Source organism: Oncorhynchus nerka, linkage group LG10 (genome assembly GCF_034236695.1).
Source record: "Oncorhynchus nerka isolate Pitt River linkage group LG10, Oner_Uvic_2.0, whole genome shotgun sequence".
Classification (NCBI taxonomy): Eukaryota; Metazoa; Chordata; class Actinopteri; order Salmoniformes; family Salmonidae; genus Oncorhynchus; species Oncorhynchus nerka.
The window spans coordinates 73,569,364-73,595,055 of record NC_088405.1 but is presented as its reverse complement, the minus strand read 5'-3'; the positions used below and the strand labels follow the sequence as shown (position 1 = coordinate 73,595,055).

Below are 25,692 nucleotides of genomic sequence, written 5' to 3'. Positions count from 1 at the left end.
CCACCCACCTGACAGGTGTGGCATATCAAGAAGCTGATTCAACAGGATGCTCATTACACTGGTGCACTTTGTGCTGGGGACACTAAAAGGTCACTCTAAAATGTGCAGTTTTGTCACACAACACAATGCTACATTTTGAGGGAGCTTGCAATTCCTGCATGCTGACTGCAGGAATGTCCACCAGAGCTGTTACCAGAGATTTTAAAGTTAATTTCTCTACCGTAGGCCAACTCCGACGTCGTTTTAGAGAATTTGGCAGTACGTCCAACCGGCCTCACATCCGCAGACCACGTGTAACCATGCCAGCCCAGGACCTCCACAGTTAGCTTCTTCACCTGCGGGATTGTCTGACAGCCACCTTATGAAACTGAGTTTGCACAACCAAATAATTTCTGCACTAACTGCCAGAAACCATCCCAGGGAAGGTCATCTGGTTGCTCGTCATCCTCACCAGGGTCTTGACCTGACTGCATTCAGCGTTGTAACTGACCTCAGTGGACAAATGCTCACCTTCTATGGCCACTGGCATGCTCCCAATCATGTGAAATCCATAGATTAGGGCCTAATGAATTTATTTCAAATGACTGATTTCCTTATATGAACTGTAACTCCAGTAAAATCTTTGAAATTGTTGCATTTATACCTTTGTTCATTGTACTTAAATTAAAATAGCATCCACTCAGCACTAAATTAGATCCATTACATGCAGTTTGTTTTGCAATGGATCGTTCAAAATGACTGTCGATTGAAAGGCAGGGGACAAGTGGGTGAGATGATCCAGAGTGGGCTACAAGGGCAGATTATGAAGTCATCTTTGAAAAATGAACTAGTTGTGCACAGGAAAGAGAAGCCATAAATGACAACCAAGACTAAATAAAGGAAATCAATGATCTCCATTTATTATTTATTTACAAATGCATTCTTTAAACTTATACTGTTCATATACAAATATATATTTTGCATATAAAACTGGATCAAGTGGTAAGAGTCATGTAACACATTATACGATATCAGTAATGCAAGAGAAAAATGTAAAAAGGCACATTTCTTTTTTAAATGACATGTACCATGTCATATTTGATTCTGTATCACTACAATAGTTGAGGGGTTTTTATATTAAAAGAAACACAAAATGACATGCTAAAATGATAGACTGCTGAACATTTGTAATTAGGCTTTCAACCATCAGCATAATAAAATAAAATACATAAAGTTCTACCAGAATTAGTGATTATCAGAACACACATAAATTACAATAATTAGCCGGCTGGCTAAAACCGGCACTTTTACTGAAACGTTGATTAATGTGCACTGTCCCTGTAAAAAATAAACTCAAACTCAATAGATGTATTCATGTTGACTGCAAGTGCACATACCATACAACACATTTTGCATTGCCTAAATGCCGAGGTAGTGTCCAGCTAAACATAACTAGTAGGCACTGAGCCTTACAGTCGGAGAGGATGAGAAAAAAAACACCTGGGCATTTTTTACAGTAAACCACCATTTAATCGAATACCTTTTCTGTAATGAACCGATGAAGAACAAGGCTCAATGACTAAACAGTTACTGCAATTTGAATGTATGAATTGTATAGTATGGTACAATATGAATATGCTACTAGTTTGCATATTTGACTAATCTTGCACTGCTCTCTCACAACCTTTGTGCATCTGAATAGTCAGCCATGTTGAACTTGTAAATACATAGAGGCAAATATAAACTGCTTTCAATGCCTTAGACATTTCAGATAAGTTAATTGACAATATATATGTATATGTTTTCACCTTGTGGGTACTTCACAGCATGATAAACGTCCAGAGGTAATATTTCATATCATAATCACCTCTGTTTACTCCTAATTACACTTACAAAAACAATGTGTAACATTCAATGTATAATATCTCCAACTTTTCTAATCTGATGGGAAACAGTGAAGGTCTGCACTCTGTTTATTTAAAAAACAAATTGGTTTATTCCAAAAATGTCCATAACATTAAAAGGAGCGCATGGACCAAATGTACACTGAACAAAAATATAAACGCAACATGCAACAATTTCAAAGATTTTACTGAGTTACAGTTCAAAAGGAAATCATTCAATTTAAATAAATAAATTAGGCCCTAATCTTTGGATTTCACATGACTGGGAATACAGATATGTGTCTGTCAAAAAAAGTAGGGGTGTGGATCAGGAAACCAGTCAGTATCTAGTGTGACCACCATTTGCATCATGCAGCGTGACATCTCCTTCACATAGTGTTGATCAGGCTGTTGATTGTGGAATTTTGTCCCACTCTTCTTCATTGGCTGTGCGAAGTTGCTGGATATTGGCAGAAACTGGAAAAAACTGTCATACATGTCAATCCAGAGCATCCCAAGTCTGCTCAATGGGTGACATGTCTGGTGAGTATGCAGGCCATCGAATAACTGGTACATTTTCAGCTTCCAGAAATGGTGTACCGATCCATGTGACATGGGTTCATGCATTTTCATGCTGAAACATGGCAGGACAATGGCCCTCAGGACTTCGTCACGGTATCTCTGTGCATTCAAATTGCCATCGATAAAATGCAATTGTGTTTGTTGTCAGTAGCTTATGCCTGCCTGCCTGCCTGCCCATACCATAACTCCACCCCATACACGCTGTCTGCCATCTGCCCAGTACAGTTGAAACTGGGATTAATCTGTGCAGAGCACACTTCTCCAGCATGCCAGTTCTCATCGAAGGTGAGCATTTTCCCACTGAAGTTGATTACGGTGCCGAAATGCACCGATTACACACCAAAACAATAAGTACAACAAACATTCATCCATACGTCTTTCCATTTAGTGATTATGTGCTGACCTAAAACAGTTCACCGTTACCACTCACCCTCCACCAGAATTAATTAGGTTAACATAGGGGTTTATGAGTGTGTGATGTAACATTAGCTTCATCTTCTTTAGCTCCACACATCCTGAGAGTAGCAGCCCTTTGTCATCAGCTTCTTGATGTAAGCCACAGCCTGTGTGTGTGTGAGGCCTCCCACCTCCTCAGCAATATCATAGAAGGCATTCTGCACGTCCCGCGCCATGTTCCGAGCATCCCTAGGACAAGACAAGTGGAAGCCATATTTACAGAGGGCACACAATAATGATGGATTTTCCTTTTCAAAAAACCCTCAAAGCATTTACAGTGTCTTCAGAAAGTATTCACACCCACAGGGGCTGTCACTGGCTTACTGGGGCTCTCTCATGCCGTCCCTGGAAGGGGTGCATCACCTGAGTGGGTTGATTCACTGATGTGGTCATCCTGTCTGGGTTGGCGCCCCCCTTGGGTTATGCCATGGCGGAGATCTTTGTGGGCTATACTCAGCCTTGTCTCAGGATGGTAAGGTGTTGGCTGAAGATATCCCTCTAGTGGTGTGGGGGCTGTGCTTTGGCAAAGTGGGTGGGGTTATATCCTTCCTGTTTGGCCCTGTCCGGGGGTGTCCTCGGATGGGGCCACAGTGTCTCCTGACCCCTCCTGTCTCAGCCTCCAGTATTTATGCTGCAGTAGTTTATGTGTCGGGGGGCTAGGGTCAGTTTGTTATATCTGGAGTACTTCTCCTGTCCTATTCGGTGTCCTGTGTGAATCTAAGTGTGCGTTCTCTAATTCTCTCCTCTCTTTCTTTCTCTCTCTCGGAGGACCTGAGCCCTAGGACCATGCCCCAGGACTACCTGACATGATGACTCCTTGCTGTCCCCAGTCCATCTGACTGTGCTGCTGCTCCAGTTTCAACTGTTCTGCCTTATTATTATTCGACCATGCTGGTCATTTATGAACATTTGAACATCTTGGGCATGTTCTGTTATAACCTCCACCCGGCACAGCCAGAAGAGGACTGGCCACCCCACATAGCCTGGTTCCTCTCTAGGTTTCTTCCTAGGTTTTGGCCTTTCTAGGGAGTTTTTCCTAGCCACCGTGCTTCTACACTTGCATTGCTTGCTGTTTGGGGTTTTAGGCTGGGTTTCTGTACAGCACTTTGAGATATCAGCTGATGTAAGAAGGGCTATATAAATACATTTGATTTGATTAGATTTTGTTGTGTTACAGCCTGAATTTAAAATTGAATAAATGTAGATTTTCTGTCACTGGCCTACATACAATACCCCATAATGTCAAAGTGGAATTATGTTTTTAGAAATATTTAGAAAGCTATAAAGAATGAAAAGCTCAAATATCTTGAGTCAATAAGTGTTCAACCCCTTTGTTATGGCAAGCCTACATAAGTTCAGGAGTAAAAATGTGCTTAACAACTCACATAATAAGATGTATGGACTCACTGTGTGTGCAATAATAGTGTTGAACATGATTTTTGAATGACTACCTCATCTTTGTACCCCACACATACAATGATCTGTAAGGTCCCTCAGTCAAGCAGTGAATTTCAAACACAGATTCACCACAAAGACGAGGGAGGTTTTCCAATGCTTCGCAGAGAAGGGCACCTATTGGTAGATGGGTAAAAATAAAAAAGCAGACATTTGATATCCCTTTGAGCATGGTGAAGTTATTAAATACACTTTGGATGGTGTATCAATACACCTAGTCACTACAAAGATACATGCGTCCTTCCTAACTCAGTTGCCGGCTGTGACAGGAGAAAACTGAGGATGGATCAACAACATTTTAATTACTCCACAATACTAACCTAAATGACAGAGTAAAGAAGGAAGCCTGCACAGAATACAAATTTCCCAAAACACGCATTCTGTTTGCAACAAGGCACTAAAGTAAAACTGCAAAAAATGAGGAAAGGAAATGAACTGTCCTGAAAAGAAAGCGTTACATGTTATGTTGGATTTTTCCCAAACATCACGGAGTACCCCTCTTCATATTTTCAAGAATGGTGGTGGTTGCATCATGTTATGGGTATGCTTATCTTCGGCAAGGACTAGGGAATTTTGGGGGATAAAAATAAATGGAATAGAGCTAAGCATAGGCAAATCCGAGAGGAAAACCTGGTTCAGTCTGCTTTTCAACAGACACTGGGAGACAAATTCACCTTTCAGTACGACAATAACCTTAAACACAAGGCCAAATATACACTGGAGTTGCTTACCAAGACGACATTGAATGTTCCTGAGTGGCCTAATTACAGTTTTGAAATCGGCTTGAAAATCTATGGCAAGACTTCAAAATGGCTGTCTAGCAATGATCATCAACCAACTTAACAGAACTTGAAGAATTTTAAAAGGAATAATGTCCAAATATTGTACAATACAGGTGTGCAAAGCTCTTAGAGAGACTTACCCAGAAAGACGCACAGCTGTAATCGCTGCCAAAGGTGGTTCTAATATGTATTGACTCAGTGGTGTGAATACTTATGTAAATGAGATATTTCTGAATATAATTTTCAATAAATTAGCAAACATTTCTAAAAACTTTGTCATTATGGGTTATTGTGTATAGATGGGTGAATTAAAAAATATATTTAATCCATTTTAAATTCAGCCTCACAACAAAATGTGGAATAATTCCAAAATGTAGAATCATTTCTTCCTAGGTTCTGGACTTTCTAGGGAGTTTTTCCTAGCCACCGTGCTTCTACACCTGCATTGCTTGCTGTTTGGGGTTTTAGGCTGGGTTTCTGTACAGCACATGGTGACATCAGCTGATGTAAGAAGGGTTTTATAAATAAATGTGATTGAAATTTGATTGATTGAAGGGGTATGAATACTTTCTGAAGACACTATACATATACAGCTGGTCTGAAATGGTTCTTACCCACAAATGTAGATGTGAGCATTGTCAGTATGGATCAGCTTCCACAGGTGTTCATTGTTCTTCTTCAGGAGATGCTGGACGTACACCTGAGAATGGATAATCAAACAATTAGCCTAACTGAATAATTCATTTAAGTGATACAAAATACATTCTCTTGAAGTCTGCAGGTTCTTAAGGCAATACGAATCATAGGAAGTATCAACAATTGTATCTTATCTAAGTCATTGATAGATAAGAGTGTATTGAATCTTATCCCATAGTTAACGCCTCAGAGCTGACAGAGAAGTTAAGGTGTGCTGTGTTACCTTCTCCTCTTGGTCTCTGGAGAAGGCCACGTTGAGCTGAGTCAGCACGCCCACCTTCTCAAACTCTTCCAGTTCCTGCTGGTACATTAAGTCCTGATATCTGTGGCGACAGCCGAAGTACAGTATCGTCCCGCCGACATCCTTCCCTGATAGAAAAACAACACACTCTTTTATTTACTTATTTTATTTTACCCTTATTTTACCAGGTAAGTACACACTCTTGATGTGAAACTGTGTCACACTGGCACTCTTTTCCCTTATGCTAACATATTAAAAGATACTTGTTGAAAACAAATTCAGGTCAACCTAATTTACAGTAGAACATGGAGACTTGCTTGCTGTGGACTCCATCTATTCTATGCACAAGCCAAACACTTCTGTTTTAACAGATGTTCTTCAAAATCACAAAATACCAGAAAATCCACACTCTGGACACATTTCAATTTTCCAATTCAATAAGTAGACTTAGATGCCAGACGAGGCCCAGGCTTTCTTCCTCCCTAGCTGGTTACCTTGCTCCTTCATCCAGCCTCTCTCCTGGAGGAAGCCCATGAAGGGGGCGATGCCTGTGCCGGGCCCAATCATCACCACCGGGTTGCTGGCCTTGAAGGGCAGCCGGAACTGGGACTTGCGGACGTACATGGGCACCGTGGCCTTGTGGCCGTTGTCCGTCACCACCAACTTGTTCTTCAGCCAGTTGGTGGCCACTCCCTTGAAGCTCCGCCCTGTGCTGGTCTGGAACTCCACCACCACCGCACAGATGCTCACCATGTCGGAGTACACCTGACATCAACACAATACACAGTTATTAAGTAAACATAAAGAAATGAAATAAAGAAACAAATAACTGAAAAAGTGGGAACTGAACTGGCAATAACAGGTCTGCTGTTCTCAGATTCCTGGTATCATATCCTGAACTCCTATATTGCTCTCCCTTCATGGGCTCTGCCGTACAAATATATATTTCTCCCTAAAATGGACAACGTATTATTCTTTTTTTCTAATAGTGGGTCTCAACTCGCCAGAGGAGGCGATGGAGTAGTAGCGAGCCTGTAGGCGGGGCAGCGGCTCACACAGGTGGTCTATGGTAGGGTGGAGGGACGGCATGTCCTCCAACACAGCCAGGATGTTCCTCTGAGAATCCAGCACCAAGCTCTGGTACAGACCCTGACAGAGAGACAGACAGACAACAGTTACTCTCCATTGAGTATGTTCACATACACACTAATAATTCAATATTAAACTGATTATGGCAGAAGGCAGAGTACGGCATTCGTCATGTAAACACCTAACTCTGTTTATCTTAATCGGCGTAAGGTCATAATGGAAGTAAGCATACGCAGATTAAAACACCTGGTTTTCTGAGCAATCTTTTCTAAATATTAGGACATGTAAACAGCTAAGTTGGCATTCCAGTGGGGTATTTGATCTGCACATGTGCCAGCAGTGGGTAGCGTCAGCAGCGGGTGGCGTCAGCAGCGGGTGGCGTCAGCAGCGGGTAGCGTCAGCAGCGGGTAGCGTCAGCAGCGGGTAGCGTCAGCAGCGGGTGGCGTCAGCAGCGGGTGGCGTCAGCAGCGGGTGGCGTCAGCAGCGGGTGGCGTCAGCAGCGGGTGGCGTCAGCAGCGGGTAGCGCAAGCTTCTCTCTTATGCTCGAGTGAAGTGAGTTCGAAAAAACTGAAAGTATGCATCTTATAAATAGTTTTCACATACAAACTTTATATGTCTGAATCAAATAGTCTGAACAAAAATAACATGGTCACTGTAGTAGAACGTTTAATTTGATTGGTGATTTTCAGCATTCATCAAAAGTCCCATCAAGTAGACTGATGTCAGATGTGTCCATACAAACAGGATTATTAGGGAAATCGTTCTTCTTGCAAAGCATGTAAACGTTTTAAACAAACTATTATATTAACCTGACTATCCACAATAATCACATTATTGTATGGATGTAACCATGCTCATTGATACAGAGCATTTACAGTTATTCAAACCTATTGACAGCATGCATTTCTGGGTGGGCAGTGGAGTGTCAGTCAGTCAGAGGTTTGAGGGGTGCCAACCTTGCCCTCGGGGGAGGCGGAGGCCATCTTACGCAGGATGTCCTGGTCCTTGGGGTCGGTGGCGTACTGGGCCAGCTCAAACAGGACGTTGGTGCGAGGGGGGTTGGTGATGTCCAAATAGTGGGTCAGAGCCGTGCGGTACGTTGTCGGACACGGGAATGGGTGCTTCTTATTGGACTCCTCTGAAACACACACAGATGAAGAATCTTATCAGCATCATTGTTTAAGATTCAAGTTCTCTTTATTTTGAGGCCACTGCATCCATTTTGGTTGTTAATGGTGGACCACATGGTTTAGTTGACAACGTGTGCAACAGTATCTTTTCAACCTCTAGCTCATGTGCATTATATTGCAACCAAATATTATGGAAAATGCCAATGGAAAAAATAACTACTCCAATGCAAATACAGATGCAAAGTAGCTCACATCATGTCCCTGAGCCATGATTTAGAACTGACTTTCAAGGTTGTTGAGAGAGATAACAGTGTCCAGGTCGGCATCCAGGATCTGGCCTATTCTGTTCACTATTGACACGTCATTAATGGGGTAAACAGCAACGTGGTCCCCAGAGTCATATCTACAGGGAAGGAGAAAGACAGGGGGAGATGGATGAACAAGACTTCCCACTGTATTTATCTAACAAGCAAATGTCATTACATATACAAGATATTTACATGCTTTTTGCCAGTGTGTGAAAAATTAAATTAAATTGATTAACCAACTTGACACTTGTTAGCAGACAGAAGTAATGCAGTAGGCATAGGAAGGCAGAAATGCATTATATTTAAAGGCCCTCTGCAGACAAAAATGTGATTTTCCTATGTTTTATTTATATTTCCACACTTTGACGTTGGAATAATACTGTGAAATTGTGAAAATGATAATGCCCTTTTAGTGTAAGAGCTGTTTGCAAAGACTGCCTGAAATGTGGGATGGAGCTTTGGCCTGCCATCACCAGGTTGTAAATTGGTTAATAGCCCAATAAGAGAGTTCCATACCTAACAATATTTTCTGTTTTCCAGACCAGACAGTCTTAGCAAAATTCTTGCTTGGGAAATGTTTATTTTTGACTATTTTAATTGAAAACAATCACAGTAAGGTACTTAATTGTTACCCAGAAATGATTTGATATTGAGATAAAAACAACTGCATTGGACCTTTAATGGCATAGGACTTTTCATATAAAATATTAATAAAAGAGCAGATACCTGATTTGTGAGCCTGAGATGTCCAGCTCTAGATGCATCAGATTTCGGTCGCCGGCTTGGTTCAGCTGGCGGTTAACCGCTACCGTGGCCAAGTAGGGGTTCTTAGCATCAAAAGGCCTCCAATGACAAATAATACTGGAGTTATCACAAAGCCATTTCAGGATTTAGTTTACACCTGTCTAGTTCTCTCAGATCAGTGCAGATGAAGGAAAATATCATTTAGACTAGACTATTGAGATGCACCCTGTCTTTGCTGTTGGCATTGGGGAGATGGTGAGAATCATGTCAGCGTCATGACAACAGTCATCCCTTTATTGCCCTGAACAACAATCATAATCTATTAATTCCGTTCCATGACAACACAGCTCTGTCATTACGCCTGTGTGAGTGAAGTTGTCAACTCACGGTTTCTGGGTCTCAAAGCTCTTGAGGCGACCCATCTCCCCAGTATACATCTTTTTCATGTTGATATCAGTTGGAAACACCAACTCGTACTGCTGGTTGCTAAAGGAGAGGAAGAAACGGACAGGTGGTTACTTCCTGCTCTGCATCTCCACCACTCATGATCACACACCTTTGAAGTCTAAAAATAACCCATCAGTGCAGCTAAGGACCGATATCAAATCAAACTTTATTTGTCACATGCGCCGAATACAACAAGTGTAGATCTTACCGTGAAATGCTTACTTACAAGCAGTGCAGATCAAGAAATGTTAAGAAAATATTTACCAAATACACTAAAGTAAAAAATAATAAAAAGTAACACAATAGCATAACAATAACGAGGCTATATACAGGGGGTACCGGTACCGAGTCAGTGTGCAGAGGTACAGGTTAGTTGAGGTAATTTGTGCATGTAGGTAGGGGTGAAGTGGCTATGCATAGATAATAACAGCAAGTGGAACAAATGGAAGGGGGTGTCAATGTAAATAAATGGTGGCCATTTGAGATGAATTGTTCAGCAGTCTTATGGCTTGGGGGTAGAAGCTGTTAACGAGCCTTTTGGTCCTAGACGGGGCGCTCCAGTACTGTTTGCCGTGAGGTAGCAGAGAAAACAGTCTATGACTTGGGTGACTGGAGTCTCTGACAATTTTATGGGCTTTTCCTCTGACACCGCCTATTGTAGAGGTCCTGGATTGCAGGAAGCTTGGCTCCAGTTATGCACTGGCCCGTACACACTACCCTCTGTAGCGCCTTACGGTCAGATGCAGAGCAGTGGCCATACCAGGCGGTGATTCAACCGGTCAGGATGCTCTCGATGGTGCAGCTGTAGAACTTTTTGAGGATCTGGGCACCCAGACCAAATGTTTTCAGTCTCCTGAGGGGAAAAGGTTTTGTCGTGCCCTCTTCATGACTGTCTTGGTGTGTTTGGACCATGATAGATCGTTGGTGATGTGGACACCAAAGAACTTGAAACTCACAGCATGTTGACAGGATACAGGAAGAGAACCCTCATTGAAAGATTCACACCGCACTTCATAAAAAATCCCCCCAATAGACCCCCAAAAGTTGTTATACAACTCAGATGGTAAACCATCAATGCCAGGGGCTCGGCCTGATGAGAGCTGCATAACTGAAATGGAAAGCTCCTGAAGAGTAATGTCAGAGTCCAAAGCAGCTCTCTGCTCAGGGCCCAATTGAGGAAGTCCATGTAACAACCATCCTCCGCCTTATAGAGGGACAGAATAGAAATCCACAGCATGTTGGCACATCTTACCGCCATCCGTGGTAATCTTCCTTTTTACTCCATACATTTTCCCTGACACCCAAAAGTACTGTAACGAGCTGGGTTTATAAGCGCGGAAATCGACCCTGCCGCACGAGCATGCTTTTGCGGCACAGTTGATAACGCACCGGACCTCGGGCTCAAAGGTCGAGGGTTCGAGACCTGCTCCCTGCTGTTTCATTATAGTACATGTTACATTTTGGAATGCTTAGCAGGACAGGAAAATGGTCCAATTCATGCACTTATCAAGATAACATCCCGGGTCATCCCAACTACCTGATCTGGCGGATTCACTAAACACAAATGCTTTGTTTGTAAATTATGTCTGAGTGTTTGGGTGTCCCCTGGCTATCCGTAAAATAGAAGAAAAAAAATCATGCCATCTGGTTGGCTTAATATAAGGAATTTGAAATGATTTATACTTTTACTTTTGATACTTAAGTACATTTTATCAATTACATTTACTTTCGATACTTAAGTATATTTAAAACCAAATACTTTTAGACTTTTACTCAAGTAGTATTTTACTGGGTGATGTTCACTTTTACTTGAGTCATTTTCTATTAAGGTATCTTAACTTTTACTCAAGTATGACAATTGGGTATTTTTTCCACCACTGGCTGGGCTGACTGTCAGGGGATACGATTAGGTTAAGGTTAGTGTTAGGAGTTAGATTAAAGGGTTAGAGTTAGGGGAAGGGTTAGTTAACATGCTAAGTAGTTGCAAAGTAGATAAAAAGTAGTAAGTACACTGAACAAAAATATAAACGCAACATGCAACAATTTCAAATATTTTACTGAGTTTGTATTTGTATTTATTATGGATCCCCATGATCTTCTCTTAGCTGATGCCTATCAGCTATTTCCTACTCTACTACCACAAGACACATGATAACTTATGCCCTATACACACGTACACATGTGTTTGTATGCATGTATCTGTGCCTATGTTTGTGTTGCTTCACAGTCCCTGTTGTTCCATAAGGTGTATTTTTATAATTTTTTCAAATAAAATTTTACTGCTGCATGAGTTACTTGATGTGGAATAGAGTAACATGTAGCCATGACTCTATGTAGTACTGTGCGCCTCCCATAGTCTGTATTGGACTTGGGGACAGTGAAGAGACTTCTGGTGGCATGTCTTGTGGGGTATACATGGGTGTCCTAGCAGTGTGCCAGTAGTTCAAACAGACAGCTCGGTGCATTCAACATGTCAATACCTCTCACAAATACAAGTAGTGATGAAGTCAATCTCTCCTCCACTTTGAGCCAGGAGAGATTGACGTGCATATTATTAATGTTAGCTCGCTGCGTATTGCCAAGGGCCAGCTGTGCTTCCCTGTTCTGAGCCAATTGCAATTTTCCTAGGTCCCTCTTTGTGGCACCTGACCACATGAATTAACAGTAGTCCAGGTGCGACAAAACTAGGGCCTGTAGGACCTGCCTTGTTGATAGTGCTGTTAAGAATGCAGAGCAGCGCTTTATTATGGACAGATTTCTCCCCATCCTAGCTAATGTTGTATCAATATGTTTTGACCATGACAATTTACAATCCAGGGTTACTCCAAGCAGTTAAGTCTCCTCAACTTGCTCAATTTCCACATTATTCATTACAAGATTTAGTTGAGGTTTAGGGTTTAGTGATTTGTCCCAAATACAATGTTTTTAGTTTGAAAAAATTAAGGGGCCTAGACAGCTACCCTTGGGAATTCCTGATTCTACCTGGATTTTGTTGGAGAGGGTTCCATTAACTTACACCCTCTGTGTTCTGTTAGGTAACTCTTTATCCACAATATAGCAGGGGGTGTAAAGCCGTAACACATACGTTTTTCCAGCAACAGACTATGATTGATGATGTTAAAATCCGCACTGAAGTCTAACATAACAGTTAATATAGCCCTAATCTATGGATTTCACCACTGGGAATAAAGATATGCATCTGTTGGTCACAGATAACTTTTTTTTTTTTTTAAGTAGGGTCGTGGATCAGAAAACCAGTCAGCACCACACATCTCCTTTGCATAGAGTTGATCCGGGTGTTGATTGTAGCCTGTGGAATGTTGTCCCACTCCTCTTCAATGGCTGCGTGAAGTTCCTGGATATTGGCGGGAACTGGAACACGCTGTTGTACACATCGATCCAAAGCCTCCCAAACATGCTCAATGGGTGTCTTGTCTGGTGAGTATGCAGGCAATGGAAGAACTGGGACATGTTCAGCTTTCAGCTTCCAGGGTTGTGCAAACCCACAGTTTCATCAGCTGTCCGGGTGGCTGGTCTCAGACGATCCCACAGGTGAAGACGCCGGATGCGGAGGTCCTGGACTGGCGTAGTTACACGTGATCTGTGGTTGTGAGGCCGGTTGGACGTACTGCCAAATTTTCTAAAACTATGTTGGTAGAAAAATGTACTTTAAATTCTCTAGCAACAGCTCTGGTGGACATTCCTGCAGTCAGTATGCCAATTGCATGCTCCCTCAACTTGAAACATCTGTGGCATTGTGTTGTGTGACAAAACTGCACATTTTAGAGTGGCCTTTTATTTTCCTCAGCACAAGGTGCACCTGTGTAGTGATAATGCTGTTTAATCAGCTTCTTGATATGCCTGTCAGGTGGGTGGATTATCTTGGCAAAGGAGAAATGCTCACTAACAGGGATGTAAACAAATGTGTGCACAAAATGTGAGACAAATACTATTTTTGTGCATATGGAACATATCTGGAATATTTTATTTCAGCTCATGAAACATAGGACTAACACTTTAGAAGTTAAGTTTATATTTTTGTTCAGTGTAGTTGCAAAGTTGCAAATTAGCTCAAATGCTAAAGTTGTTCATGATGAGATTAGAACACACAACCTTTGTTGCTAGACATTCATTTTTGCTTTACCAAACTTAATATATCATACTAATTTGAATGTTCTGGGTTTACGTTTACTAAATTACGTCTAATCAATGTAATGTAAGATAAAGTAACATATCATACTAAATGAAGTGGCAAGGATTTTTGTTTAAGGTGCACTATGCAGAAATCACTTCATTATTTCCTGGTTGCAAAAATTCAAATAGTTTGCCTAATTTCCATTTATTTGACAAAACAAGCAAGTATAGTGTAGGGAATAATTTTACCATTAAACCGCTGTGAAATAGATTTTCCAAAACCAAAAATATTATATTTTCAGTTGTTTGAAGCTGGTTTACAAAACCAAAAGACGCAAAACGAAATTTAAGAATGGGAAGCATATAGAACAGATCTACCGCGTCTTTCAAGTAATCGACAGATCTATAACTCATATTTCTATGTGAATTTGGTCTGGTCTCCCAAAAAGTTACATATTGGAATATAATAAGTTACATATTTTAAAAATAATAAGTTTGCTCTGAGACCAGGCTAAACATTTTGGTTGCTAGAGTTTTGCTTAATATACACACACCCCTTCACCCCAGCCAACAACCCTGTTTTGTTTTTCTTAATCCGCAAGAGGCCTTTTGCTAGGCCGTCATTGTAAATAAGAACTTGTTCTAAACTGACTTGCCTAGTTAAATAAAGGTTAACTAAAATAAATGTAAATACAAAATTTGACTTAAGCAACCTACTCTCCATACCAATTGTAACATATCATACTTATGTGTCCCAGATACATTTTTTACTATGATACCTCTAGTAAATGTAATATAACCGTACATAAAGTAACAGATTATACTAAATGGAATAACACAGATTTTTTTTCAAATATAACGTTGTATCTCTGAGACCAAGGTTTGTGATTTTGTGGCTGTGGTAACTCCAGATGAGCTTCACATTTATGTACATGGTGCTAAAGGCCTGCAGATGGCGATAATGAGTAATTTCATCTTACCATTCAAAGGGAATGTGTGCAGCCAGCTATACACTCCTATCCCCCTTGGACCAGTTCATACATAAAACATTCTCCATTCAGGCTGGCAAGAAAACGGAAAATGGGGGAAATATGCATACTTTTTTTCTCCTTTACAAAAAAAGATTGCAGTCAAAGTGCAGTATAACTGTCACGGTTGTTGTAATGGACGGACCAAGGCGCAGCGTGGGCACCGGCGCAGAGGAGAGCTCCGGTCATGGAGCTGGGTTGGACGCCGTGCCTGGACACCGGCACAGAGGAAGGCTCCTGCCATGAAGCGAGACTGGACGCCGTGCCTGGACTGGGCACCGGCGCAGAAGAAGGCTCCTGCCCTGGAGCGGACTGGGGAGGCGCACTGGAGGCCTGGTGCGTGGAGCCGGCACAGACTTCTGACAGGCTCTTTATGTCGAATGTTGAGCAGAACACACCTGCACAACAGCTCTCTCCTCTCGCTCTCACAACTTCTCCATCACCTCCCTGACGGTCTCTGGCTCTTCGGGGTGAGTGCGAGGAGCTGGCACAGATGACACGCTCTTCAGCACGACTGCGCTGCAGCATACTCCTCACTAACGCTTCTCTCCGGTATCCCTCATTGCACTCCTCCAGCGACTCCCATTCGGGGCCTGGCACTCTCCGCTGCTCAGCCGGCCACTCCATGTGCCCCGTGCCGTGCCAGAAATATTGTGGTTTCTGTGGCCGCGGCCCCCGGCGTTGTCGCTGTCCTTCCCAATTACTTTGCGACTCCCGCCAAGGAAGGGTCTCGCAACCTCCCATTATCTCTTCCCAGGTCCAACTCGCTTTTCCATCCGTTGGAAGCTGCTTGGTCCTTTCGTGGTGGGATATTCTGTCACGGTTGTTGTAATGGACGGACCAAGGCGCAGTGTGTGTAGAGTTCCACATCTATATTATGGTGAAAACTTAAAACAAAAAAAACCAATAACTCAAAAAACATGACATCAGTGGTGCAACAAACACAATATCCCACAAAGCAGGTGGGAGAAAGGGCTTCCTAAATATGATCCCCAATTAGAGGTAACGATTACCAGCTGCCTCTAATTGGGAACCATACAACCCACCAACATAGAAATAGAATGACTAGAACACCCCCCTAGTCACGCTCTGACCTAAACACCAAAGAGATCCAAGGGCTCTCTATGGTCAGAGTGTGACAATAACTGCATTATGCTGCAAACACTGTGTCCAAAATAACCGTTTTTTTTACTGTAGTAATTTTGCAGTATAACTGCAGTTATTCTGCAATAACTGCGTCTAAAATACCATTGTCGACTGCAGTTACAAAACGGAAATCTTTTTTGTAAGGGATGAAACACTATTTTCCATCACCATGTGGCTAATGCTAGTCCTGGATGTTATGTAATGTGTTCAGCCAATAAGGTTGCAGTAGTTGTTTTTTTCACGGTCAGTGCTATCTAGGATCCTTGGGACTTCTCTAACCTTACCTTAATCATTTTTTATTTAAACTTTAATGGGGTAGGGACGTCGCAAAGATCCTGGCTGTGCCTGTGTCCAATCCACCTGGTCCTGCTACCTATCCTATGCTGCTGACTACCTGGCGTGCCCTAGAATGATGTCCGACTGCCATGCCCCTTACCATTACACCCACATACATTGAATTCCTAAAACATGCACACTATTCATTATGTGTTTTAGGCTGAACATCTGTAAAACACTTGTTGATGTCAAAAGGGCTTTAGAAAATAAATGTGTTTGAAGTGTGTTGACTTCCATTTTGTTACACATTATCAGATAAAATTCCCTTATAAGATCCAATTTGTTTTATTGATATTATTTGACTATTAATTACATTTTTAAGATTGCACAAATTTATGAACATATAATTTAATAAACCTCTAAACAAAACTATCATTACATTAATTGCATGTTGCATCTGGGGTGAAAAATACATGTATTTTACTCTTAATCAAATTTTTACTTCAACACTGCATAAATGTTTAATCTTTCTTATTAAAACTATGAATAATGTTCTGTAAATGAGTTCATGGCAACAAATATAATACATGTAATTTTGAAACTATCAGACCAAATATGAAAAAATGTACTGATACAACCTGATTGGCTGAACGCGTTACGCAACATCCGGGACTAGCATTAGCCACTCTAGCATGGTCGGTGGTAACGGCTTCATAAAGAAAGTATGCATATTTTCATTTTTTCCGCCTTCTCGCCATTAAATCGATTTAAAGTTGAAAAACAGACTCCTTCACAGCCTGAATGAAGAATATTTGATGTACGAACCAGTCCACAGGGGATACGAATGTATAGCCGGCTGCACACATTCCCTTTGGATGGTAAGATGAAACGACTCGATATCGCCATCTGCTGGCCTTTGGGCTATAGTGAAATGTGATAACGCCATGTTCCTGAAAGGTTCGATAATTGAATTAAATAGAACTCACTTTGATATCAACCATCCTATCAAACCATCGAGAAGACTATCCATCTTCAAAATAGTATCAGCCAAGAAGAAGAAAGTAAAAATGTCAACATATCCCTAACATATCAGTGGTAATACACATGGCATAGTCTCCTGATGAGACATTTAATGAACAAAGCACAGACTCAGTCAGTGGCTTATTATTGCAGTGAGCTCTCTTTTGACACAGCTGAACATGTAGACAGTTTAGTGACAGTCAGTGCAAGGCATGTAATTCTCTTCCACTATAATATCTCCAACCTATTCAGGTAATCTCACACACAATTAAATCATACGATGCTGAAAGTGACAAGCTGCATTTCTCAGAAAAACAGAACAATGTGGTTCAACATTTTTACTCAAAACGAAACACATTAGATAAAATGGTACAACAGAAAAAAGTAAACGTTTACAAGACAAACGCATAAAATAGACATAAAAAGCATATTAGTATAAAACACCTTTTGCACATATTCTTTTGAATAAATCGTTGGGTTCATAATAATGTCTAGTTATCTTTCTCTTCAAGTCTTATAGGCTCTTGGACTTGTCTTGGTTGTGGATGTACTTATGATAGACTACTCCAAGTGTGGTGGAGAAGTTCCCCATGAACAACACAAGGTAGGAGCAGCCACACATGAAGACCTGTAGGGGGGGAGGGAGGACAGGTTAGGAATACTGTTGCAAATGTTCACTTTAAATTTGACAGTCAACAAAATAAACAAAAAACTAAAGGAGCTTGCCATATATTAATATAAGTTTAATTAATTTCTCTGTGAAATGCACTGACTTGCCACTCTTTACACTCTGGGAGCTGGGCCATCCTGAACAGTGTTAGGCCATTGTAAAGCTGCCAGAACTACAAACACACAGAACATAGGGGTGTCACTCTTTCTCTAAAAACAATACATACAACTGCAGAAACAACAATATCCAGAAATAACTTTGGTACTTACAATAACCCCCCCCCCCTGCTGATACTCACATGACCAAAGAACAGGAAGGGCAGAAGGAAGGTCAGGCCTCGCCACATCCACGACTGGAAACCCTCTGAGGTGGTGGAATGTTTGTTTATGTCACTAAATACACTACATGACCAAAGTATGTAGACACCTGCTCGTTGAACATCTCATTCCCAAATCATGGGCATTAATATGGAGGTGGTCCCCCTTTGCTGCTATAACAGCCTCCACTCTTCTTGGAAGGCTTTCCACTAGATGTTGAAACATTGCTTCCAATCATACATAAGAGGATTAGTGAGGTAGGGCAATGATGATGGCCGATTAGGCCTGGCTCGCAGTCATTGTTTCAATTCATTCCAAAGGTCTTAGATAGGGTTGAGGTCAGGGCTCTGTGCAGGCCAGTCAAGTTCTTCTACACTGATCTCGACAAGCCATTTCTGTATGGACCTCGCTTTGTCCACGGGGGCATTGTCATGCTGAAACAGGAAAGGGCCTTCACCAAACTGTTGCCACAAAGTTGGAAGCCCAGAATCAGTTAGATTGTCATTGTATGCAGTCGTCTTAAGACTTCCCCTCACTGGAACTAATAGCCCTGGACCATTATTACTCCTCCACCAAACTTTACAGTTGGCACTATGCATTGGGTTCCCACGGATCCAGTGTCCAATGGCGGTGAGCTTTACACCACTCTAGCGGACTCTTGGCATTGTGCATGGTGATCTTAGGCTTGTGTGCGGCTGCTTGGCCATGGAAACCCATTTCAAGAAGCTCCAGACGAACAGTTCTTGTGCTGATGTTGCTTCCAGAGGCAATTTGGAAGTAGCGTTGTAACCGAGAACAGACGTTTTTTACGCGCTACGCGCTTCACCACTCGCATCCCGTTCTGTGAGCTTGTGTGGCCTACCACTTCACGGCTGACCTGTTGTTGCTCCTAGACGTTTCCACATCACAATAACAGCACTTACAGTTGACCGGAGCAGCTCTACCAGGGCAGAAATTTGACGAACTGACTTGTTGGAAAGGTGGTATTCTACGACGGTGCCACGTTGAAACTCACTGAGCTCTTCATTAATGCCATTCTACTGCCAATGTTAGCTATGGAGATTGCATACACTTGTCAGCAACGGGTGTCAAACTAATTTGAAGGGGTGTCCACATACTTTTGTATATATAGTGTATATGGAATGCACATATAATAACCATGTACTATACAATACCAGTAAACATGTACGATACAGCTGCAAACTACACTATGTGTTGATGATGATATCAGGTCAATGAGGAGTGATGGAAGAGGATGCGTTTTTGTAATTTTGGTCATGTTACTCTTAAACACGTGATCAGTGAGTAGTCATGATGACACACAACAATATGTGACTTCTCACTCACCAACTGTCAAGTCCATGTTGTGACTCTCTCCCAGGGCTCGAAGTCTGTACAGACAGCCACTCTGGTAGTAGTACTGGAGAAACTGGACAAAACCTATTTTGCACAGACAACACAACAGAAGTGTACTGTATTAATATTGACACTGTTCTATTTCGTCCCAGGTTTCAGGTCAATCCCATTTCAAAGGTGAATGAATTGAAATGCCTATTCAAAAGTTGAATGGTGCCATTTGTTTTCAATAATGATAGCTTCATATTAAAAACAACTGTATGTGATTTACTCCATAGTCATTCTATCTCGCACTTAAAGATATTACAGTTGTGTCTTACTTTGGTACAAGCAGTAGGTGAGAAACTGATTCCTGAACATCTGGTAGAGTATGCCTTCCGGCCTGTAGGACGGACAGGGCAGTTAGATAAGTACTATGGTACAAATTCCATTCTAGCCAATCAGAGGTAAAGAATAAATAAAATGCATTTGGGTTAAAGGTCAACAAGCTACCTAATCTGTTCTTCTTGTCTTGTGCACTCATAAATATGGTAATAAAAATGGTAACATGGTAACTTTCTAAAACTCCAGGCCTCTGGGGCTGCAGTGTTTAGTGTCTCCCTCGTGCTTAATTTGATCACACGCCCAGCCATAGTTAGAGTGATATCATATTGCAGATGTAGAACATTGGGGAACACTTACCAAGTCAGCATCACTCCAGACAGGAAGCAGAACACATAGTGATGAAACACCCACCAACCCTTGATCCTGAAAGAACAAACAAACAAGTCACACCAAGATCTATGTACAGGCCACAGCGAATAAATAGCTAGAATGGACAGTACATATGAGATATAAATCTTTGTGTATTATACATGCAGGATTGTACATCAAAGTACAGTAGTTAGTACCAATTCAGGACTGCAGTGTGTGATGTAAAAAGCCTCACAGCATAAAAATCCTAATAAAATTGAATTTTGAGGATTTTTACATCACACACTGTGCAGGTAGGTATACGGAAGACGACAAAGAAAAATAGTATCGTATAGAAGTCAATCTATAGTGCAGGCAAAGTATCCTTATGTTTCACACAAGAGATGGCATATGCTGAGGGGACAAAGCAGCATCAACATGCCTCCATGTAATGAGGCTGACACAAACAGGGTGCTGTTTCATTGGACCACTGTTGTAGCGCAAACACACAGTGGTGCAGTGTCTTCAGCTGAATGCAAACACACACCAGCAGTATGAAATGCTGACTACTGACCTGGAGCCATTGCTAATGAGGATACTCTCCCGAATGGTCAGTGTGCAGTAGTACCACACCAGCAGGAAGTTGAAGAGAGCGTCTAAGGCTCTGCCAAACAAAGACAGACACAACCACAAACACTAGTTCACCAAGTTCCCAGTTAAGTTCACAGAGTTCAGAGTCAAGGACAAACAGGAGCAAATGTAATTTATAGGTATTACTGCATAATAACAATATATTACAGCTAATAATACATACAATAGTGGAATGTCTTTAATGAGTTGCTAATTTTATCGTAGCCTAGTGGTTAGAGTGTTGGACTAGTAACTGAAAGGTTGCAAGATCGAATCCCCGAGCTGACAAGGTACAAATCTGTCGTTCTTCCCCTGAACAATGCAGTTAACCCACTGTTCCTAGGCCGTCATTGAAAATAAGAATTTGTTCTTAACTGACTTGCCTAGTTAAATAAAGGTAAAATAAAAATTCTAAATAAATATGGATTGTCAATAAAATGGTATATGAGAGGTTACTCACCTGTAACTAAATAGAAAGCGACATGTGAATGAGAAGACGAGGAGTAGGACGGTGAGGACCAATTTGAATTTCTCATATTCATCTTTGTAGGCAAATCTTGTTGCGAGAGAACAGAGAAAAAACATCTGTTATGTTCACCAAGAGGCAAGCAGTTTGAGTTCAGTTTGAGTATGAGTTCTCATTGTCATGTTATGACTTCATTATTACATAGCAATACATTTGTTAAATTACTGAAAAGCTCTTACTTGGAGTGTTTGTTGAGCAATGTTACATTCACGTTCCCAAGAACGAGACTGAGGTATAACCTGTACAGCAAAGGGGAGAGAATTTTATCAAGAAAATAATTGTCTACAAATCTTCTCTAATAGAGAGCCAAACTCACGTTGTCTAGTAGAGAGCCAACCCGTATCAAGCTAAACTGTTTTACACTGACAGTTTGGACTACACACTATGTGCTTAAGGCGTGTTGTAGTAGATAGCTTAACACCGAGACGGTAGCCTGCGAGAAGCTACTGCTATGCAAAAGACGCCTATATTTGTTTTACCCATTCTTCTTTGGCAGGAAAGACTCCATTTCAAAGAAAACATTTGGTCTGTCCTTGATAGATTCCTGGATCCCATTTATTGCATTCATTTCCTCTGGACTCGGTGTTTCTTTGCATCTAAAGAGGAAAAGGACAACATGATTTAGTAATAAGTACAATGCGGACCAATAGAATAATGAGAATTATGACTACAGTGAGGTCTATTACACTGTGATTACTAGATAATTGAAAAATGTGAGGTTCCATGTGTCCTATTACATCAACTGTGCTTCATACTCACTCTTCCAGCGACACTGTGAGCTCTTTTAATTTCTTCCTCTGTCGTGCTATGGCATTGGAACAGCTGTCTTGTAGCTTGGAGACCTCCTCAAGCTTCTGTTTATACAGACGGTGAGTCTCCTAGAGGAAAATAGAGATGGTAAGAACAATTTTGCATCTCTATGGTGCATATGCAGCACACTGTATCATCTCAGTCACTCAGCAATGAGGTTGCACTAGATATGATGGGATATTTCACTGACACTTATTGTCATTGCACGTAACCTAAGAATGACCATAAGAGCTGTATTAAAGCTTTCTTGTGCTGAGCCAATTCATTTTGTTTAGGCTAAGTGTTACAATCTACCTTGACATTTGTACAGACTTAACCGGATGTGGCCTAGCTCTCACACTTTGGAAATTATGGAAATCAATTTCAAAATGTTGGTCTAGTTGTACTGCTTGCTTGTGAGGCTTCCAATGCAGCCGTTTTTATCTCAATATCAACAACTTTTGGGATAACAATTAAGTACCTTACTGTGATTGTTTTTAATTAAAATGGTCAAAAAGAAAACAAAAGTAGCTTCTTAGCAAAGAGCAATTTCTCTAGCAAGAATTTTGCTTGGACTGTCTGGGAGTCATCTGAGTATGGAGGAGAAAACAGAAAACTTTTATTGACAAAGAGGTTTGGAACTCTTGGTCTATAACTAATTTACCACCTGGTGATGTCACCTGGCAGGCCAAAACTTCCTCCCACCACAACAGGCTAACATTTTAAGCGGTCTTTTCAAACAGCTCTTACACTAAAAGAGCATTGTTGTAATTTCACAGTATTATTCCAACCTCATAGTGGAAATATATAAAACAGAGGAAAATCACATTGACCGCACTGGGCCTTTAAAAAAGAAGAAGAAAAGTGATAGCAACTGATCGGTATGTCCTCCAATGTTATAACTTCTCAAGAGTTTTCATGTCAATTTACAGTAATAAGTTCTATTAGAAATGTTAATTAGTTCCAAATATATTTCATAGCGATAGCTTTTGTAGGTAGAAATCAGTTACTCTGGAAGCAGCCTAATATCACCAGGTTGTATACAGAACGTGTTTGATATCATAGTGGAATTTAATATGATATATTTAAGCAAGAAGGACCAAGGAAGTGTGGTATATGGCCAATATACCACAGCTAAAGGTTGATCTTAAGCATGACACAACGCGGAGTGGCTGGACACAGCCCTTAGCCGTAGTATATTGGCCATATACCACAAACCCCCGAGGTGCCTTACTGCTATTATAATCTGGTTACCAACGTAATTAAAGCGGTAAAAATAAATGTTTTGTCATATCCGTGGTACACGGTCTGATATACCAAAGCTGTCCGCCAATCAGCATTCAGGCCTCGAACCACACAGAGTATAAAGTATGATATATTACATGTATTCAATTTAGTATTGTACTGTGGTATGATTGTTGAATGTATTTTGGGAAATTAATAATTATATGTCAAGGTACAATTTAAACTGTTTACGACATTGTTATGCTGTCCAACTACTGCTGTAATCCTGTGATAAGAACCTGTGTGCCAGTTTTGATTTAATAAAAGAAAATACATATCCTAAAAAATGAAATCAGATGATCAAAACAGCGTTCAAACAGATTTCTGCTGCAGTGGCTTTCAACAAGTTTTTGGTCTGGAGTGGTCCATACAATTATCCGACTGAAGAACCTTCATTCTTGCATTCTTTCTTGGGTGTGCTAGCTAGCCAGCTAGGTTGACGGTTTGCCAGAGCAGTGGCAAACTGAGTGTGGACAGCTTGTTTATGAAGACCCAATGCCATTAATAATTCCCATGACATTTCGTTAGATTACTATTTCAAGTAACTCGCTAACGTTAGTCAGTTCAGGATTGTAAAATGTGCAATCACAGCTAGCTAGCCTACAAGTACATGTTTCTGGATTGGCGAGCATTTGCTGCCAACGTTACCTACCTAGCTAGCTGTCGTAAACACACATTGTGCGGATTAGCTCGTTTATGGGCGACTGGCTGTAAGCGAATTGGCGAACCGATAACTTGAAGTCAGCAAGTTTGTAGGAAATATACTTTTCTAAAACATGCCCCTTACCTGGACCCGTTGAAAGTCCTTTTCCAGACCCTCCCACTCCTGTAAGCAATCAGCCAAACTAGTTTGGTTGAATAACATTTTATTCCTATGTGGGCAAAGGCAAGAACACAAGAAATGTCAGCTGTGCAACAGTTGTAAGACCTATCACTTCGAGGACACCTCATCCAACTGTTTATCCAATGAGGTGTCCCGATTCATTTCTTGAAGTTTTCAACGCCCACGCCTGAGCCAATGAACGCTTTCGAACAATAGAACAGCTGATTGGGTGACTGTTATTAGCGTATTTGTAAGTCGCTCTGGATAAGAGCGTCTGCTAAATTACTTAAATGTAAATGTAAATGTATTTTCTGCGCAAGATCATGGTGTCCTCAGTGGCGGAAAAAGTACCCAATTGTCAAATTTAAGTAAAAGTAAGACACATTAATATAAAAGAACTCAAGTAAAAGTGAAATTCACCCAGTAAAATACTACTTGAGTAAAATTCAAAGTATTTGGTTTTAAATATACGAAAGTAAATGTAATTGCTAAAATATACTTAAGTATCTAAAGTAAAAGTATACATAATTCCTTATATTAAGCAAACCACCCGACACGATTGTCTTGTTTTTTTAATGAATGGATTGCCAGAGGCACACTCCAACATAATTTTCAAAATAATAATTTGTGTTTAGTGAGTCTGCCAGATCAGAGGCAGTAGGGATGACCAGGAATGTTATCTTGATAAGGGGGTGAATTGGACCATATTCCTGTCCTGCTAAGCATTCAAAATGTAAGGAGTACTTTTGGGTGTCAAGGAAAATGTATGGAGTAAAAAGTACATTATTTAATTTAGGAATGTAGTAAAGTAAAAGTTGTCAAAAATATAAATAGTAACGTAAAGTAAAGATATCCCCCAAAACAACTTTAGTAGTACTTTAAAGTATTTTTACTTAAGTACTTTACACCACTGGGTGTGCCACTGGACCTTATCATTACATTGATTACATAATCCTGACAAGTTGCCATTCAGCATTCCTATGAAATTCTCAGGACCTATGATTCCAGAATATCAGCAGGACAAATGTATTACTATGATTCCAGAATATCAGCAGGACAAATGTATCAATGTGCATAAGTTGTTTTAGATGCACCAATGCCTGGGTCTTCAGAAATAATAATATTGCATTACATATGGAAAGTGAATATCTTACAATGAACTGATGATCAGCAAGCCTATGGCCTGACAAGCAATACTTGCAAGCTGGTTCTCACATACTTATGTGTCT

General features: G+C 40.9%; 3 protein-coding genes across 3 annotated transcripts; all 3 read right to left on the bottom strand.

Annotated features, from left to right (window-relative positions):
* Nucleotides 1-869: 869 nt before the first annotated feature.
* Nucleotides 870-8,097, bottom strand: LOC135559489 (NADPH--cytochrome P450 reductase-like). The gene is made up of 5 exons (XM_029671273.2): nt 7,130-8,097; nt 6,569-6,839; nt 6,057-6,202; nt 5,752-5,837; nt 870-3,089 (listed from the first exon to the last, which is right to left on the bottom strand). The coding sequence occupies exons 2-5, from the start codon at nt 6,825-6,827 to the stop codon at nt 2,945-2,947; spliced, it is 636 nt and encodes a 211-aa protein (XP_029527133.1). The 5' UTR covers nt 6,828-6,839; nt 7,130-8,097; the 3' UTR covers nt 870-2,944.
* On the bottom strand, nt 6,840-15,582 carry LOC115135988 (NADPH--cytochrome P450 reductase-like). The gene is made up of 6 exons (XM_029671272.2): nt 14,907-15,582; nt 9,733-9,831; nt 9,328-9,444; nt 8,578-8,696; nt 8,120-8,301; nt 6,840-7,223 (listed from the first exon to the last, which is right to left on the bottom strand). Exons 2-6 carry the CDS (start codon nt 9,789-9,791, stop codon nt 7,044-7,046), a joined length of 657 nt encoding a protein of 218 aa, XP_029527132.2. The 5' UTR covers nt 9,792-9,831; nt 14,907-15,582; the 3' UTR covers nt 6,840-7,043.
* Nucleotides 15,583-17,524: 1,942 nt separating this feature from the next.
* Nucleotides 17,525-24,604, bottom strand: tmem120aa (transmembrane protein 120Aa). Its single transcript, XM_029671271.1, has 12 exons — nt 24,428-24,604; nt 22,327-22,445; nt 22,047-22,163; nt 21,747-21,806; nt 21,502-21,597; nt 20,986-21,075; nt 20,421-20,486; nt 20,060-20,121; nt 19,731-19,823; nt 18,365-18,429; nt 18,170-18,238; nt 17,525-18,024 (listed from the first exon to the last, which is right to left on the bottom strand). The coding sequence occupies exons 1-12, from the start codon at nt 24,503-24,505 to the stop codon at nt 17,911-17,913; spliced, it is 1,029 nt and encodes a 342-aa protein (XP_029527131.1). The 5' UTR covers nt 24,506-24,604; the 3' UTR covers nt 17,525-17,910.
* Nucleotides 24,605-25,692: the final 1,088 nt, after the last annotated feature.